Here is a 20,640-nt window from a genome sequence, read left to right as displayed (position 1 = left end):
ATAAAAACATAAAACTATAAACTTGGGGAGAGAGAGTAAGAGGGTTAAAAAAAAAAGAAAAAAGGATCTAACAATAAAAATTAACGGGAGTAGATCCGGGAGACAAAAACCACAGCTGTACATCCAACCCCCAACTCAAGTTTCAACTTTTTATTAAAATTTTTATTTTTATTTTAGTCCTGTGCCAAACCCATTTACTTTTCTAAAAATTCAATAAATGGAGACCATATTTTTAAAAATAACTCAGGTTTGTCGATTAAGGCAAACCTTATTTTTTCCAAATGCAGGGTCTCTGTCATTTCCATAGTCCACATTTTAATTGTGGGGGTTATTGGTTTTTTCCAAAATTTAAGTATTAGTTTTTTCGCAGTTATTAGACTGTAATCAAGAAAATGTACCTGACTTACTGTAAAATTTGTAGTATGTTCTGATAATCCTAATATAATTAATTTTGGGTCCATATCTAATTTTTTATTAATAACTTTAGAAACTATTTAAAAAATCTCCAACCAGAAGTTTTGCATTTTTATACAAGTTACGAAAATATGAGTTAAATTAGCTTCTTGAAATTGACATTTATCACACATAGGAGAGATACTAGGAAAAATCCTATTTAATTTCGTCTTCGAATAATGTAATCTATGTATTATTTTAAATTGTATTAAGGAATGTCTAGTATTCAATGAACATTGATGTATATGTTGTAAACTTTCATCCCATATATCTTGCATTATAAATTGATTCAATTCGTCCTCCCATGCTCGTCTATAAGATTCTGATGACGGAATGTCAATGTCAAGGAGAATATTGTAAATAAAAGATATTAATTTATTTGAGTTATAATGTCGATTCAGGCATACATCAAGTGTTTCTGGACCTCTAAACTTATATTCTTGCATGTGTGATTTTACATAATCTCTAAGTTGTAAATATCTAAAATAATTATTAACATGTAATCCATACTTCTGCTGTAACTCCTGAAACGAAAGAAAAGTTCCCTTATAGTAAAGATCTCCCACCCTTTTGATTCCATAACTTTTCCATTGAGCAAAGCCTCTATCTAAGACAGACGGTTTAAAAGGAGGATTATTCGCAATAGGAAGGAAAACAGATAATTTACTCAATTTTAACGTAAGCTTTAATTGTTTCCAGGTACGGATAACACTATGTATAATGGGATTACCTCCATATGTTTTTTTATTTAAATTTATTGGAGCTAAGAGGATCGCACCAATATCGAATGGTAAACAATCCTCTTTCTCCATCTTTAACCAATCCGGTTGTTGATCAGAATCATCCAACCAGCAGGTTATATTTTTAATATTAACCGCCCAATAATAAAATAAAAAGTTAAGTAAAGCAATTCCTCCATTAATTTTAGACTTACATAAGTGTCTTTTATTTATTCTATGAGTCTTGTAGTCCCAAATAAAATTAGTAACAATTGAATCAATTTTTTTAAAAAACTTTTTTGGAAGGTAGATCGGAATTGCTTGAAATAAGTATAGTAGCTGTGGCAGAAAGATCATCTTTATAGCATTACTACGACCAACTAATGATATAGGAAGTGTTTTCCAAAATTGGATATTTCTGTGTAATTTAGCAAGTAAAGGAGGAAAATTTGATTTAAATAAAGAAGTATATTTCCTAGTCACGTAAATTCCAAGATATTTAAACTTTTCATAGGCAATTTTGAAAGGAAATTGTTGAAGTATGGCCGGATTATGCTCCATTATTGGCATAATTTCACTTTTATACCAGTTAATTCTATAACCTGAAAATGAACCAAATTGAGTTATGAGATTTAATAAATTCGGAATGCTAATTTCTGGCTTTGTAATATATATTAATACATCATCCGCATATAAAGAAATTTTATTGGTTGTATGTTTAGTGTTGTAGCCATAAATATGTGAATTTGATCTAATACTCTCAGCAAGTGGTTCTATAATTAGGGCAAATAAAAGTGGTGATAGTGGACATCCTTGTCTACAACCCCTAGCTAAATGAAATTTAGATGACAGCATTTGATTAGTTAATATTCTAGCTGTTGGGGATGTATATAAAAGTTTCACCCATGCACAAAAATTTTCACCTAGTTGAAATTTTTCCATCACTGAGAAAAGATAGGGCCATTCTACTTGATCAAATGCTTTTTCAGCATCTAGCGAGATGATTGCTAAATCTTCATTTAATAGTCTATTTGAATAAATTATATTAAACAAGCGTCTCAAATTGAAAAATGAATATCGTTTGGCTATAAAGCCTGATTGATCGGGGTGTATCAAATTGTCTATAACTAGACTTAATCTCTGAGCTAAGATTTTCGCTAATATCTTCTGATCAGTATTTAAAAGAGCTATCGCCCTATACGAACCAGGGTCTTCAGAATCCTTATCTTTTTTAGGAATGAGGATTATTGTTGATTCAGTCAGAGTTTGTGGCAATCTCTGTTGTTTAAAAGCGTGACTATATACAGTTTGCAAACGTGGAGAGATCAAACCACTGAATTTTTTATAAAATTCATTATTTAAGCCATCAGGGCCAGGAGTCTTCCCATTTTTCATGGATTTAATAGTCTCTTCAACGTCTTTCATAGTTATTTCTGCGCCCAGTAAATTTCTATCACTCACATTCAACCCAGGAAGGTTACATTCCTGCAGAAACTTTTGCATCTGCGCAGAAGTATCTGTTATTTTTGATGAATATAATGACTGATAAAATTGCAAAAATCTCTGATTAATATCCTTAGGTAGTTTAAGCAAATCTCCATTTTCTGATCTAATTTTATGAATTGTAGAATCATCTTCTAATTTACGGAGTTGACGTGCTAGCAATTTCTGTGGTTTATCTCCAAATTCAAAATGTTTTTGTTTAGTATATTGAAAAAGCCTTAAAATATGAGCTGAAAGGATATAATTTAACTTATATTTGAGAACTGCAATTTTATTATGTATTTCAATAGAGGGAGCGATGGCATTTGTTATGTCTAACTGTCTTATCTGACTTTCCAGGTCATTCTGTTCAGCTCGGTTCTTCTTGTTTTGAGACGCTTGAAAAGCAATAATACATCCTCTCACAAACGCTTTAAATGTTTCCCAAAGCAGGGACGCAGGTGTTTCAGGAAGGTCATTTGCGTTAAAAAAAATCTCAAATTGCGATTTAAGATAGTCATAACATGCTTTTTCATTTAAGATTTGCGGGTTAAATCTCCAATTAGTCTGTTTCCCCGTTGCTCCTTGGAGTTTTACCCTAAATGTTAAAGGGGCATGATCGGATATAATAATATTATGATATTTTGAATTATACGTATAAGGAATAAGTTTGGAGTCCACCAAGAAATAATCAATTCTTGAATAAGTTTTATGCACAGGTGAATAAAATGAATACTCTCGGCCTGAAGGATTATCAATCCTCCAAACATCTTTTATATTTGCATTATTTATATAAGAGTTTAATAATTCACACGACTTGGATTTTGTTTTCCTTTGAGTTGAAGATCTATCCAAATAAGGATCTAATGTACAATTTAAATCTCCTCCAATTATCAAATTATATTGTCCAAATTCTGGAATGGTATTAAATATTTTTTTTAAAAATAACGGATTATCAAAATTTGGTGCGTAGACATTCACCAATATCAATTTTGTAGAATATAGTTCTCCCACTAATATAACATATCTACCTTCAGTGTCGACTATAGAGGAAGTATTTATAAATGGTATACCCTTACGAATTAAAATAGCAACACCTCTTGATTTAAAGGGAAACGATGAGTGAAATACTTTATCAATCCATTTGCCTTTCAGTCTATTATGTGCTACATTTTTTAGATGAGTTTCCTGAAGGAACATTATGTCTGCATCAATAGATTTTAAATGTGAAAGTACTTTACCTCTTTTAATTGGTTCATTAACACCCTTGACATTCCAACTACAAAATGTAATACCTTTAACCCCTGTTTTCCTAATAGAATCTTGCATCTTAACCAATGAATGGTCTATAATAAAGCAAATGGTCTGGCACCCGGACTACAACATTTTTCTTGAATGAGGGGTGGATGATTTTTTGTACAGCGTAGAGTGCCTCCCGGAAATATCTCCCAAAAGTATATAATTTCTGAAAAAAGACATGATAATAAAAGTTAAATCTAAAAAAAAAATCAATATCTAAAAGGTTAAAAGAGTGCAGGAAAAAAGAAGAGACAACTAAAGCTACAACTACAATTAGTGCAGTTAGTGTTAGCCACCCTAAGGTGGCAAAAAATCTAAGGACTTCCGTAAGATGTAAAAAAAAATTAATACTAGCTCCGTTTGTTAACACAATTATTATTTGTTTTTTTTTGTTTTTTAAAAAGAGAGATAAACGGGGCAGGCCCGAAACTAATTAGTCTATATTAAATCGATTTTTCTATCTAAAGTGTATTAATTAAGTATTCAAAGTAAGGTTTACATAAATCAAATATTACTTATACTTCTTATTAGTGATGATTAATAAAAATATACATGTTTTTTTAATTAATAATTATTAATTACGGTTAATATACGTATAGTATATACACTAAACTTAAATCTTTGAATTTTCATATTTTTAAAGTCCAATTAAATGTCTGCCAATTAAGATAGCCATGAAATCATAATCAAGCCTTCAGCGACCTTTCGATCTCCCGAGCAAATTCCAGTGCTTTATTATAGTCAGTAAAAAAGGATTCTTTTTGATTGTAGGTCACTCGGAGTTTTGCTGGATACAACATACCAAATCTGAGCGCTGGGATCTTCTTAAGAATAGATCTTGTCTCATTAAACAGTGCTCTTTTCTTAACCACCTCAAAGGGGTAATCTCTGAAGATGCGAATCTCATCGCCTCGGAATGATAAAGCTCTGTTACTAGCAATTCTTGTCAGCATATCTTCTAAAACGTGAGCATTATGCACCCTCAGAATCAAATGTCTTGGAGGCGCATTAGCACCTGGCCGTGCTCTCAGTGCTCTATGGGCTCGATCCAGCAAGGGCTTTGAATCCATTTTCAAAACTTCCTGTAATAACTCAGCAGTAAAATCACGAACGTTTTTATCTTTTTCTTTGCCTTCTTTAACACCAAGGATTCTTAAATTTTGTCGTTTTGAATGACCCTCTAAGTCAGTACATTTTTCGGTTAATCTCATCACTAAATCAGAAAGACGCTGAGTCTCCGACAATACTACTTTTGTAGTTTCAGCACTTGTCTCGGCTAAACTTTCCAAGTCACCTATAGCCTCATCATGTTGCTCTATTGACGCGGTAATGTGATTCAGCTTACCAGAAAAATCAGAGTCCAACTTTTGTAACTTGGAGGTTACTTCCTCCATGTGTTCATTCATTTCAGCCTTTGATTTATCCAACTGCTCCTTAATAGTGGATAGTATATCCCCCTTCATTCCTTTAAGGGAAACTAATTCAGCTTTCATCTCTTGTAATTCAACTGTCATATTTACCACTTTAGACTTCATATCTGAAAGCTCCTCACCCACAACGCTGCGAAATTCTTCCAATCCAATTTTTTTAGGCTGTGGATTCCGGGTTGCTCGTCTGGCAGTTTCTTCCTGACCCGATGCTGAGGTTTGGGCTGTAGCAGAGGCTTCCATCTGGCTTGGTTCTTCTTCTTCCACGGGTCTTGTTCTGACCGTTCCTTTTTTAACGATTTTTAACGGGGGGGTGCGACTTGTCGAAATTTACTTTTAAAAGTCGCGATCTGATGATGTCACCCACCCTTCGTTGAAAATTGCCGGTAAGTTGCAACGGGCCCGACCCGTTCCTCTCTTCCTAAATCGGAATGTTCACGGAGCTAGTTGACGTGCGACTTGTTCAGTCCATAACGCCACCGGAAGTCTAAACCACGTAATTCTATGAGGGAGATGTACAGGCCCGTGTATTAATGAGAGGTGTATTTCCCTTCAATGCCACTGCAGTGAATCAGTTTCTATGAACTTCATTCTCTGATCTCTGTCCAACTATCGGATAGATGCAGATTATTTGAAGGTGATGAAGTTGCGTGAAACATGAATTCAGTTTCACATCAATGTAAGTTTATCTTAGTGCTTGTAAGTTTGGTGAATCATGTCCTGCTCGAGATATTTTTGAAAAGGAAATCCTTGAATGTGTCAAGTTTCAGTTTCTCTGGTATTTTATCAAGTGGAGCAACCTTTCTGGCATTGACAGAAACTGTGCCTTGCAAAACCTCAAGAGCTTGCCTGACGAAATCTGTTCCAGCCACACCTCAAAACAAGAGTTCAGAATATCACATGGATATGAAACTGCACATGGAGCAGGCAGTTAGTAATTCCCTCACTATTGCAGCACAGGCACTCCACTGCCTTAATGTTTCACTGCCAGGGCAGACAGTCACAGTAAAATTAACATTGCCCTCTTTCTGCATTATGAACATTCCCCATTAGTTCATTCTTCCCAAGTTAACATCAACTGCAGAATGTTTCTCCTTCCTTTCCAATTAATTCAGTGCTTCCCTCTTGCTAGGCAAGAAATGCAGGCACTAATTTGTATCTCTTGCCATCCTTTGTGCATAAACCAAGAGTAGCCTAGTTGCTGTCAGCAAACTAATACAGATGTGGGGGTCACTAAAATAAAATCCCACCCAGACCTTACTTGTAGTCATCAATATACCTTCCAGCAAAACTCCCTGGATTCTGATCACAGATCATAGAATAATGAACTGGAGTTGCTCAATGATGCTTACCAGTCCCCTGATTTTAATCAGATCACTGTGCAGCAACCAGGAGTCCTGAGATGAAAATTTGGAATTTTTGGGATGAGAATGCAAAGATTAATAATAGAAGCAGATGTAATCCATAAATGCCTTGAGCCTTTCAACCAGTCAATTAGATCTCAGCCTAAACGATTTAAAACTGAATCCTCAGATCCCCTGGATCCAAAATGTATCACCCTCAATTGCTGAACATACAATGTCTGGGCAATTGCAGCTCTCCAGAGTAGAGATCTCTGGAGAAGTACAAAGCCCTGATGAATGATCTTTCTTCTCCAGCCTAGTTCAAGCCCACCTCTGCTTCCACTGCAAGGCTCTCCAGCTAGAAGAAATAGACACCCAGCATCATCTTAGAAACTCATAGCCTAGAAATTGTACTCTACTGGCCTAGGCATGCCAACAAAAAATCTAATCATGAGCCTTGCACTGCTAATGTTAACATTTAGTATTGAACCACTGCTGTATTTCTTCCTGCATTTTCTGGAGCACTAAAGAAAATTTACCATCCCGGACCAAATTAATAGGGTTCGGTGTGAGGCAGGGTCGCCAGCCGGAGCTGGTCATCAGCAATGAGGATCAGGGGGAGAGGGTTGGCAATGAAGGTTGAGCCTTGGAGGGGAGGGGTTGCTTTTCAGGATCAGGGCAAGGAGTTTGGTTAGGATGTCAAACAGGATTGGAAGGTTAGGTCTCCATGATATCAAGAGGTTGAGGCCTGAACTAATTAGTGGAGGAGGAAATGAGGTTTCCCACGTTTCCCCACATTATACTTCACCCTCTCCACTACCTTAACCTGTAAGGAGGAGTTTGTCTTCCTCACAACTCACTTTCCTCTCTTGTGTATCGTCAGATAATTGCCTACCATCCAAGGTATCCTCAATCTAAAATAAAATGCATGGATTGTGAAAAACTGAAGGCTCAAAGCTACTCTATGTGGAAATCCATAAGCAACATTCTGTGATTTGAAAATAACCCACTGATTCTGCTTTTGTGTTTTTTTCTGGCCTTTTTAACAAATTCTATCTCAGGAGTTCCTAATAGCTTTCCTAAATCGTAATTTGGAAACTCCAGGTACTGATTAGAAACTGGTCCAGCGTCCTTGGTCAGTATCAGGAATGCGGATTAGTGAACGGGAGAGGCTAGATCATGAACCCCTGTCTTTGGTCAATGATCTGAGGAGCTCTCAAATTCTGCAAACTGATGCACTTGGAGAGCAATGTGAGTAATGATCTAGTGTTTCTGTACAGTAATCATGGGCCTCTGGATAATGAACTGGTGCACCGGAACAGATATCTGCAGTTCCTGGTGTTGCTAGGTATTGATGTGCCTTCAGATCTGCTGGATCTGGATAGTCATCTTGAATCACGAAAACCGACTATACTGTGATCTTGAGCCACCAAGATCGATGAGACAACATTACCTCGACTTCATAACATTAGCAAAACATTGCATCGGCAAAGGAGCTTATCTACTCCTTAATAGCTTTATCATTTCACCCAATCACCAAAATTCTCTTTGTTCTACCCTCTGTCCCCCACATCCAATGCTGCCGAAACTAACTCGTTTTCTCTTATTTGCAGTTCTAGTAAATGGTTTTCAATCTGAAATATTAACCGTTTCTCTTTCCGCTGAATGTTGCCTGATGTGCGTAGTCTTCCAGCATCTTCTGTTTTTATTTCAGATTTATTGTGTCTGTAGTTTTCTTGATTTTCATGATTCACTATCTCTGGATAGTGATCTTGAGTCCCACTTCCTGATAATGATCTATAATCTCTGAATTGTGATCTGATCTCTCAATAGCAATCTTGAGTCTCTGGATAGTAGTTTAGTTTAGTTCAGAGATACAGCGCGGAAACAGGCTCTTCGGCCCACCGAGTCTGCACATTAACACGATCCTACACACTCTAGGGACAATTTACATTTATACCAAGCAATTAACGTACAAACCTATACATCCTTGGAGTGTGGGAGGAAGCCGAAGATCTCGGAGAAAACCCACGTAGGTCACGGGGAGAACATACAAACTCCGTAAAGACAGCATCCATAGTCGGGATCGAACCTGGGTCTCTGGCACAGCAAGGCGTTGTGAGGCAGCAACTCTACCACTGTGCCAGCATGCCTCTGATATTGTGTCTCTTGATATTGAATGGAATTCGATGGGTAGCAAGGAAAAGGCTGATGAATGGTCTGGAATGATCATAAAGTCACATCTCCATCACCATCCAATACTACTGAGATCATCTGTAACATCCAACTCCCACAATACTCAGCACGCTCTGGATCATCCGAATCAGTGTGTCAATGACACATAAATCAGTGCTTTTATTTAGTAATATTTTAAAGAAACATGTTGTTTTTAAGAGGAACCCAAATGATAAGGCCACTCCTTTCAAACCTGAAACTTAATCTGGAATGTTTAGTTACAATACAAGTACCTCGAGTTCTCTCGTTACAAATTACCTTCCCATCTCACACACTCACACTCTACAAGTCATTACTATTTATTCAGCAATATATCATCATGAAATTTTAAATACTCCGCTTCTCTGTTCAGTACAGAGCTCTGCCAAAACCAGAACTAGAACTTTAGGTGTTGAGTGAAGAGATGATGGGAGCAACCCTACACCTGGGAACATTAGGAAAGGTAAAGAGAATGCAGGCAGCAGCAAAGAGGCTGAAACTGCAGAGCAAGATGGGACGCTTGGCGGTCAGTCATTGTGGGTGATCCAGTGGGAGGTTTATGAACTGTGCGAGTTCTGACCCTGTTGTAACCTTTATAATTCAGCGTTCAGTATTACTTGACTTTTCAATAAACTGAATAAACATGTGGTCATTCAATTATACCCCCATATTGAACTCAGCACCAGCTACATCATATTCCCTTCACTACAGACTCAAAGTGACAGGTGGCATTCCTACCACATTCCCCTCGGTTATTTTTCTATAAGCATCAATTTAAAAATTGCATTATTACAGCAGAGGCGATATATAAACCATTGTCTTCTCTTGCCTTACGATAGTGAATAATTTCATCAGTTCATGTGCATATATCATAGGAGCAGAATTAGGCCATTTGGCCCATCGAATCTACTCTGCCATCATGGCTGATCTATTTGTCCCTCTCAACCCCATTCTGCCTTCTCTCCATAACCTTTGACACGCTTACTAATTAAGAATCTGTCAATCTCTGCTTTAAAACTACCCAATGACTTGGCCTGCACAGTCATCTATGGCAATGAATTCCACAGATTCACCAGCCTCTGACTATAGAAATTCCTCCTCATTTCCTTTCAAAAAGCACGTCATTTTATTCTGAGGCAATTGCCTTTGGTCCTAGATTTTCCCACTAGTGGAAACATCGCTAATATATCTCAATATTTTTAAGTAATTTGGCTTAAATCTATGGTTGCTCCAGTTTCAGATCCATGAACATTAATATATATTTGAATCTGCTCATATAGGTTAGTTTAGAGATACACCGCGGAAACAAACCCTTCAGCCCACTGAGTCCATGTTGACCAGCGATCAACTAACACTATCCTACACACTAGGACAATATACAATTTTACTGGAGCCAATTAACCTACAAACCTGCACGTCTTTGGGATGTGGGAGGAAACCGGAGGAAACCCACACGGTCGCAGGGACAATGTACAAACACCGTACAGACAGCACCTGCAGTCAGGATCAAACCCAGGTCTCTGGCGCTGTAAGCCAGCAACTCTACTGCTGCGCCATTGTGCTGCCCTGAAGAGGCGAGTCTCAGGAAGTCAACTGCTCAGCAGTCAAGAACTCCCAGCAGCCAGTGTCATCAACACACCCATCTGATGTAGATTGCAACACTTGTACAATATTTAGCTCCTTAAACATATATCCCATACAAACCAGTTCAAGCATTGACAGTAAGAATGTACAATCTTCACCTATGAGCACTTACCTGATTTGGAAGGTGGATAAACTATCTTATGGTTATAGCACTAATTTGTTTTAAAATCTGAAACATGATAGAAATCGTTGGTAGACTGAAACACCTTTGGGACAGGTATTGCTGCAGATACATGAGCAGTTTTCCAGCTCTCCTTGACGAGCTGACATTCATATCCCAACATGATCTGCCATTGGGGTAGAGCCACTTGCGGAACAAGTCATCAGCACTACATCAGCAATGTCGTTGGGAGCCTTGGCCTTTGCTGTAATCAGTGCTTCTAAATTGGTACAGAATTGTAATGGTGGAGACTTCAGCAGGAGACTGACGTAGACGAAGTCTGCAGCCCTTGTGGCTGCAAACTTTCAGCCTCGTCTTTTACAATTATAGAATAGGCTCCAGAGTGGATGAGATTGAGAATTTCTTGGAACCTCTTATTCTTACTAATTAGTGGAACAAGCAGAGCCAATTGATGCTTTAGCACATTTTGACTGAACATAACACACATTCCTGTATCAATCCTTTGCTCTTTTCACAAAGGATTAACCCTATTTATTGAACATTTTTAACAGGGGTCTTAACTAAAATTGTGGGTGATGTAATAATTCAGTTATATCAAGGGTTGTTATGAATAGAATCAATAACTGATATGCCGTCTTTAGAAATCTAACCTTTTTAGACAAATAAAGATTCTAACCTTCAGGCAAAAAATTACCATTTTAATGCAGTGAGAAAAGGCATTCAGATTCCTAACAATTAAAACATGGCGGCTGAATTTTTGTTAGCAAAAAGATTTTTTATTGAAATCATGATGTACAAAATGGCGTGATGTACATGATGTTCTTAATCATCATTCGTAGAAAACAAAATCACCCCAATACTGGTGTTTCTGCTGTGACGGCACCCACTGCCAGTGACCCTGCAATATTCCCACTTAGACCCCTGCACAAGATGGCACACAGAGGTTGAAGTAAAAATGAACCACGCAACGTGGGCATGGAAGAGTATGGTTACATATTGCACCTCCCCTTTTGCAAGTTTCTTGCTGAAGTGAATGAATGGGAAACCATTCAACCAATGTCACCAATGTCCAGACCTCAAATTTGGTGATTCCCACTCTCTGGTATGCTTCACAAACATGGTTTACCTACGATATCTTAAAGCACTGGGGAGATACTATCAATGTCTTTCTGCAAAAATCATTCAAATCCATTGGCGGAATAAATAATGTCAATATCCTCGTCCAGGCCAACATCTCCAGCTTCTTCCAAAAATGCTCAGCCAGCTCTGAATATGGGGCGATATCAGCAGCTTTCTTAAATAGCCCATCAAAGGTCTATTACAGCAAGAGATTGCTGGAAGGACAGGGAAAAATACTTGAAGGCTGTTCTCAAAGCTTCCTTGAACAAATGTAGCATCTCCGCCATCTCATAGAAATCCTTGACCAATGACCACCTGAAATGGCGAAGGAGCGCCTGGGCTCCCACCGACAACCTTTGAATTTCCTCCATCGCAAGCACATAGAACCTCAGCAAAAATGATGGGCAGAGCGCTCGATGTCCCAAAATATCAACCCATTGACTTCATCAAGCACCTCCTGCCCCCACTGTGGCACAACCTCCGGATCTCACTTGAGCCTCATCACAACTTGCAGAGCAAGAAAACAAGCCGTCCCCAATCTCAAGAAGCTGCTTCACAAAAATGCTCCACATGTAATGAGAGCTCTGCAAATCCTCCCCACCAGATGTTGATTTCTAGAAGTCCACCAACCTAAGCGTGGAACCATTTTTTAAAATTTCTAACACTTCAAATTTATTCCTCTCTTTTGTCTTTCTTTGTCCAAGGCCCATGTCATTTTAGATACCAATTAAAATTCCTCCTTCGCTCTCTCTGTTACAAATAACCCCAGGTTGTCCAAACTTCCATCACAACTGATTTCTACCAATTTATAAATCAAGACAATATCATTTGGGACCCTGCAGTTAATTAAATCAACATTTTCCAATTGGCACTGAGGGATTCCAGGAAATAGATGCTTCATGAATTTCCTCAGGGCTTTTCTTACTGCAAAGGTTTTTGCACATAAATTGAGTTTTTACCAAATACACATTGCAGTTGTAGAAGCAACTACAACTGGGGAAAAGCATTGATAAAAGTCACCCACTTTGTCTTCATTAGGCTCTGAGATGGTTTCAATTTCCTGCCAGTTTATGAGTGGCAAGATTTCACATTCCTTCATACTGACTCGGTCTCCATAGTGTAAAGAGCGGAATTTGTTTAATATGTCCAAGAAAGCTTCCTTAGTCAATATATAGTGGGCCCTACGAGAGAAGGAAGAAGTCTGGATATCCTCTGAGGGAATGAGGTAAGGCAAATGACGGAATTGTCACCGGGGAGCACTTTGGCACCAGTGATCATAATTCCATTAGTTTTAAAGTATTTATGGAGAAGTTAGGAACCAAAATTGGGGCAAGGCCGAATTTGGAAGCATTAGACTGGAATTTGAAGAGATCGATTAGAAGATCAGTTCACAGGTAAGGAGAAAGCTGGCAAGCGGGAGGCTTTCAGAAGTGAGATAGGAAGAATACAGGGTCAACATGTTCCTGTTAGGGTTGAAGGACAAGGCTGTCAAGTTGAGGAAATCCTGGTTAATGAGAGATGTTGAGGCTCTGGTTGGGAAAAAGCAGGCATATGTCAGATAAGATCCCTTCATCCAAGTCATTAATGTATATTGTAAATAGCTGCGGTCCCAGCACCGAACCTTGCGGTACCCCACTAGTTACTGCCTGCCATTCTAAAAGGGACCCATTTATCCCCACTCTTTGCTTTCTGTCTGTCAACCAATTTTCTATCCATGTCAGTACCCTACCTCCAATACCATGTGCTTAATTTTGCCCACTAATCTCCTATGTGGAACCTTGTCAAAGGCTTTCTGAAAGTCAAGGTACACGACATCCACCGGCTCTCCCCAGTCAATTTTCCTGGTTACATCCTCAAAGAATTCCAGAAGATTAGTCAAGCATGATTTCCCCTTCGTAAATCCATGCTGACTCGGAACAATCCTGTTACTACTATCCAAATTCTCCGCAATTTTGTCTTTTATAATTGACTCCAGCATCTTCCCCACCACTGATGTCAGACTAACTGGTCTATAATTTCCCGTTTTCCGTCTCCGTCCTTTCTTAAAAAGTGGGACAACATAAAGGTCACCAAGAGGATCAATGAGGGCAGGGCTGTGGACGTTGGCTGTATGGACAATTTTGAGAAGACCCCACATGGTAGGCCAGTCTGGACAGTTAGATCGCAGAAGATCCAAGGTGAGCTAGCCAATTGGATTCAAAATTGGCTTAGAGGAAGAAGTCAAAGGCTTGTTGTGAAAGGTTGTTTTTCTGACTGGAGGCATGTAACCAGTGAAGTGCTGCAGGGGGGTCGGTGCTGGATATACTGTTGTTTGTTATTGACATTAACGATTTGGATGTCAAATGTAGTTAACATTGTTCGTAAATTTGCTGACACCAAAATTGGAGGTACATTGGACAATGAAGAAAGATATCTAAGTTTACAACACAATATCAATCATTTGGGTTCCCTGAGAGTGGGGAGTCAAGTGGATAGTGTGGTGAAGAAGCCCTTTGGCATGCTAGCCTTCGTAGGGAAGGGTATCAAGTACAAAAGTTGGAACAAAATGATGCAGGAAGGAGAAAGGATGTCATCAAGTTGGAAAGGGTGCAGAAGAGATTCACCAGGATGTTACCTAACTTGCATGGTTGATTTATAGGGAGAAGTTGGATAAGATGGGACTTTTTTCTTTTGAGCATATGAGGGTTTCAAAGAGAGATGATTGCACAAAGAAAAGCATTGCATCCACGTTTTAAGGGAAAAGTGTGCTTTTTTCCAAAAGTCAAAAGCAAACTGCTGGAGGAACTCAGTGGGTCATGCAGCATCTGTGGAGGTAAATGGACAGACAACATTTTGTTTAATTCCAAAATGTAGTCTGCCCCTTTCCCTCCATTGATGCTGCTGGACTTATGAGTTACTCCAGCAATTTGCTTTTTACTCAAGATTCCAGCAACTGCAGTCTCTTGCGTCTGTATTTTTTTTATACTAACATTCCTTTGTGGATTCCCACAAATGTAATCTGAAGTCCAGCTTTGTGGCAGTATAACACATGTTAGTCTGATCTTAGCTTTTTATTGCTTAGCTTTTTTTCAGTATTGGTCCACAGGTAGTCAGTCAGTGGTAAATCTGTATTAAAATCCACCCGCCAAACAAAGAAATAGGATTTGAGGGCAGTAAGAACCAGTTCACACACAGAGAGTCTGAGAAGTAATGAATAAAGATTGCAAGAATAATGCGCCATCCAATGAATATAATAGTCTTGGTGTAAGATTTGGTAACTGGAGATGTTGAAAAATGGGAGACAAAAGAATTAAATAGCAAACTACCCAGACGACTGAAAACAATTGTTCCCTCTGTTTGAAGTGCTCCCAATCTTTCTGAAGGCTATTTATCTCCCTGATAATTGTAACGTGATGTCAGTTGCAAGTGCCAGAAACCTATAGGAAGAATACTGCAATCAAATGGCATCCATAGTACGCCATCGTGTATATATTACTATTTCCAGAGCAGCTTCTCCATTCAAAAACCTCAGCATCTTCCATTTCTTACCATTTTATTCCAAAGCTCATATCCTATTTGTTCCATGCTGCCTATCTACAACGAACAGTCTCACTCCACCAAACAACTAAAATTCTAAATCTATTATATTTCCATGTCAGTTCAGTTCGAAAATTCCTTCCTCAAAGAATTCCAGAGGATTAATGGATCACGACCTAGTAGTTCTAAATTCACATAGTTCTAAGAAGCCTCTGTGCTCTTTCGTACTCAAGGATGAGGTTATTTAATATATTGGAATCCTGTTTCCTGGGACCCTGCAGCCCTTTACTAAAGAGTAAGATATCACCTTGTCTATGAAATGTAAACATCGTGTCTGCCATTGCGGAAGTACCACTTTACACAATCCATTGGCTCAGAGGTCAGAGACAGATATCTTACTGCTACAACCAGTGAGAATAACTTGGGAGTACATGACCAAACCAGGAGGAACCATGATGTCCATACACTTTAAACCGACACTGGCTGGTACAGAGCTGCAGAGTAGCCACATAAATGTAATTGCTCAAGTTATTAATTCCATACAGAAGCAAAACAGGTCTGAAACTGGCTGCAAACTTAATGAGCGGCTTAATTTTATTTAGATTTGCATGAACTAGCAGATCTTGTGTGGCATTTTTCAAAACAATTTGGTGTGTGAAGCCTGTTGTAAATATGCAAAACAGGTCAGGGTTGCTTCTTATAATTTGTTGAAGTCATTCACAAGGGGAATTGTAAATGCTTCCAAATTTCATGTCAGTGACTTGATTTCTATTTTTTATAGAAGGTTTTGAAACCAAGAGTGCCATTTACATTTGGTGAATACTTCAACGATTCGATTATGGATCATTGTAGATCAGGAAACAGTGTTCTCAGTTTTGATTGTTTCTTAAAAGTTGCAGGTATTCAACTTTTCTGTTTCTAAGATTGACAATGAACCAGAAATTGCCAAAACAGATGGAAGAGCAGGGTCTTTAAGAAGATTTATGGCAAATCGTGCAAGGTCAGGTGGATTTTGTTGTGTTTGTACATGATATGAGTGTAAATGCAGAATGTACATCGGAGGCATTTTCGTCACCTATTTACCTTCGCAGCGCCAGGTACAAAATTAACATTTACTGATAGCCACTTACTCCCAAACACAGAGGGCCACCCCCTCGCATTAGGTTGGTTAGTTCAAAGATAAGAAACCACCCATTGTCGTGCACTCAGGGGAATTCCCCATCATCTAATCGATTGCCAGAGATTGCATGAAAAAGTTGGGCTTGATTTTTTTTCTGACAGGCAGATATCTGTGTTGTTTCATTTAGGATAACATTTGAGAGTCTACACAAACTCACCAGCTGTAACCTAGAGCAGTTCCAGTCCCATTCAGAACAGAGCTGCAACAAAACAATATTGATCCAATTGGATCCAAGGGAGGGAGCCCAATTTCTAAGGTGTCGTCATCTTTAAAGACTCATACCTCTGAGCAAAGTAGGTTAAAGTCAGACAGACCTTCATTTTAGAGCTACTCGTTTCACTGGCTGCATCAGGAAATATATAATAGAAACATTCATCAAGTCTCGCACACGCGTTCATGACGTACATTCCAGGCCAGTTAGTGTGGTTCTCATGGAAAGCCGATACATTTGTAGAGAATGATCCTCTGGAAATAAAAGTAGAAAATCCATTGTTGTAAAACGGGAGTTTGAAATATTTCTTCATGGCAAACCCTCGAATTAACTAGTTATGAAGAGACGACCATTTAATCAGACAGTGCCAGTCCTTTTGATACCTCTTGCTAAGCATCGCACAGGATTTCCACCTCTTGTTTTACAAACATGCTCAGGTGCTATCCGAGATCCCGCCTTGAAAGTCGATTTCTCCCCCATTGACCCTCCTTCAAAGAAAGCCACATAAATCACTCACTCTCTTGTGTTGGAAAGAACTGCAGATGCTGGTTTAAATCGAAGGTAGACACAAAATGCTGGAGTAACTCAGCGGGACGGGCAACATCTCTGGAAGAAGGAATGGGTGACATTTCGGGTCGTGTCTACCTTCATTCACTCTCTTCTCTCCTTCCTTTCCCGACGAGATATTTTGGATGCGGTTTTGTCCACAACGCGTCATTCTATTGTTCCCCGCCTGCAGTGGTTTGCACAGAGCTGGATTTGGAAGGCCCGTGCCTGCTCCTATCGGTAGGGTGGCTGCTTCTGCACCGGGTACTCCCGCTGAATCTTAAATGGCCGAGGAGTCCATATTGGAAGCTGGCTGAGCAAGCGCAGGCCGGAGCGAAGTGCCTGGGGTGCAAATGGAGTGTTAGGCTGCGAGGACGCAGCTTGGTGCTCACGCAGGCCAAGCGGAGGCAGGTTCTTGCTCTGAGGAAATGGTGATGGTGCAAGGAAGGGACTGCTGGTGTCCGGGGTTACGACGATGGCGGGCCTGAGGCCCTGACGCTGGTGCAGCATGTGACGCACTGGTCCATTTCTCAGGTTGGCAGGGGCATGGTGCAAGGCCACTCGCTGCTCCGGCCTCTGTGGCAACCCCTGCCGCTGACTCTGCTTGTCCTTTCTTATCACCTCTTGCAGCTTTTCCACTTGTGTTTTTCTCACATGGCAAAGCTTTCGCGTCCTGTGGTACTTCTGCAGGAAGCTCTCCAGTGACACCTGACCAGCCAAAAATGTGTCAGTGATTTCCTAGGAAGAAAAACAACCTTTGTTATACACTTCAATCCTGTAGCTGAACAAGAGAGGGCCCCAAACTCACACACACACACACTGTGCTCTGCAGAACTGTTCTCCATGAGCTCTGCCCCAAGTCTGTGGAAGATGTGAGGCCCAGAGAGAGGTCATGTCCTGATACAGTACCAGGGTTTTACAGCACTACCGAGTATAACTGGACTTGATACAAGCCGGCAGATCTCTCAGCAAGCCTCCTCTAAACACATGCCAATAAAAGCTCAGGATCATCAGTGTGAAGCTAATAAATTCAATTTATGGGCCATTTCCAGGTCAAAATATGGCACCTGAGTTACAGTAAGTGCACTGGTTATGGTTTCTGGCAGCAAAGTTGCTTTCCACACACTGCTGTTAGGGTATAGCTAGGATGCAGCCTTGCTGCATATGGCTGGGAAGAATTTAGAAACAGACCAAAGCCGCCAATTGTTTTACCCCCTGGTGAATATACGTTTTGCTTCAATCGATTTGCACATCACTAACGAGCCCACGTATCCCTGGTCCCCGGAACCATGTGACAGCTAAAACTCAGATGACATTAGTGGGTCTGGAGTCACGTGTAGTCTGAGATGGACAAGATTGCCAGATGTCCTTCCCTGAAAGACCTGAGTGAACAAAATGGGGTTTTATGACATGAGCTGTTAGGTTACCATTATTGATGCTTTTTTACCAGCTTTTTTATTCCAACTTTAATTTATTAATCGAGATTGAGTTCTGCAACTGCCATAGTGAGATTTAGGCAACTCATTAATCTGGGACTCTGCACTGCTCGTCCAGGAACACAGTGATTTCCCTCAGTATCTCTTTGTCTGTATCATTCAAATATGTTAATAAACACGGTGATATCCAAGACCTATAAATTATTGTTGTTGGAACTATTAACCACATTTGTGAACTGACTTTTTCTCTCAACGCATGTTTTCTCAAGACTCACATTGTGTTAGTTCCCTAGCTACAGGTAGTTATTGTGAATCAGTGAATGCTGATGGCAAATGTATAGATTGTCATGTTGATTTTCCTACTAAGCCCTCATCTGGAAGCTCAAATCTAAACCATGGAGCATGGACAGAAATATGGATGCAAATCTAGATTCTGTCTTTCTCCTCCCCAGCTCAAAAATTATAGGTCTACCCTAATTATCAGCCAGGCGCAGGCAAAGTGCTAATCCATAAACAATCAGACAAAAATTGAAAATATTGGAAACATTTCAGGTTGAACACCCGTGAAAAGAGAAAAATCTATATACTAAAACTCTCGTTTGTTTGTTTGTTCGTTCCTGAACTACAGTCAAAATGGTACACGATAGCGCGACAATTTTAGGCCCACCTTACTCACCGTCGTCCTTTTGGTGCTAATGGAAGGTTTCATTGAAATGGGTGTTATATTTTTAAAGTTACACATTTTAAAGTTCAAATCTATCTCATAGGGAGGAAGGGGGGAGGGAGGGAGGATAAGGGGGGTTGAGGGGGATGGAGTGGGGGAGGGGAGGGGAAGGGAAGGAGGGAAGAGGGAGGGAGGATGAGGGGAAGGGGGAGGAGGGAGGGAGGGTGGGTGGAGAGGGGGAGGTGGGGGGGAGGAGAGTGTGCTGCACCAATGCAGGAGAGGTTTGGGCCCAACGGGTCCACTTGGTCTAGTACACTTTATTTTTCAAATAGAGTGAGAAAAAGCAAACTTGTATTTCTTTCTCTCCCAGTTCTGATGAAAGGACCTGAATTCAAGATGTTGTGTAAGAAAATAACTGCAGATGCTGGTACAAATCGAAGGTATCACAAAATGCTGGAGTAACTCAGCGGGTCAGGTGGCATCTCTGGAGAGAAGGAATTCAAGATGTTAATCGTTCCTTCTTCCACAGGTGCTGCCAGTGTTTCCAACATTTTTATATTTTAGCTCGTGGTGAATCCACTGACCTATGTCCAGCAATGGAAACTTAAGTTCCCAACTCTAAGTTTACCATGTGGCTTTGCTGCCAAGTGATGTTCAACGGATTGATCAGGATAGCAAGGTGGGAGATGTTAAGACGGTTACCTGCAGGAGGTTTACTTGACTGCACTGAACATGCCATGAAACGTCAGTTAATGCTGGAGGCTCCCAGATCCCCCTCATTGTGGCTGTCGGATCAACACTACTGCTTGTCTGTTCTGCTTGTGGGACAGAACATTCTCAAAGATTGTGTTAAACAAGTCCGTCACACAGGCAGAAGGCAGAAAGGTATGATCGTGTGGGGTAGCCAGTGGCAGGCTGTGCTTGGTTAATCATTACAATCTGGGAGGTTATTTAGCCCATTGAGTCTGTGCTGGGGTTTTTTTAAGAGCAATTAAAACAGACCCAATCCCCTTTATCCTCCACATAACCTGGCAATTTATTTTACTTCAAGTGTTTGTCCATTGCCTTTTGAAAGCCACAAATGAATCTGCGTTTTCAATTAATTTCTTGTTATGTTAAAGAAACATATTCCTCATGTCTTGGAACTTTTAAATCCATGTCTTTTGGTCCTTGATCCCTCCACCAATGGGAATATATTTTCTCCATTTATCCCATGTAAATCAGTCAAGATTTTGTACATCAAATGTCCTCTCATCTTCACTGCTC

At 39.7% G+C, this 20,640-nt stretch overlaps 1 protein-coding gene across 1 annotated transcript in view; it reads right to left on the bottom strand.

The window, feature by feature from the left end:
• Window positions 1-17,508: 17,508 nt before the first annotated feature.
• The window catches only part of vps37d (VPS37D subunit of ESCRT-I), a 30,115-nt gene continuing 26,983 nt past the window's right edge, over window positions 17,509-20,640 (bottom strand). Inside the window, exon 4 of the mRNA XM_078422092.1 lies at window positions 17,509-18,012. Coding sequence (XP_078278218.1) covers window positions 17,509-18,012 — 504 coding nt within the window. The remainder of the gene's footprint in view (window positions 18,013-20,640) is intronic.

The sequence above is a fragment of the Rhinoraja longicauda genome, chromosome 26 (genome assembly GCF_053455715.1).
Source record: "Rhinoraja longicauda isolate Sanriku21f chromosome 26, sRhiLon1.1, whole genome shotgun sequence".
NCBI classification, from domain to species: domain Eukaryota; kingdom Metazoa; phylum Chordata; class Chondrichthyes; order Rajiformes; family Arhynchobatidae; genus Rhinoraja; species Rhinoraja longicauda.
Note: the sequence above shows the minus strand (reverse complement) of the source record. Positions and strands in the feature narration are given on the sequence as shown.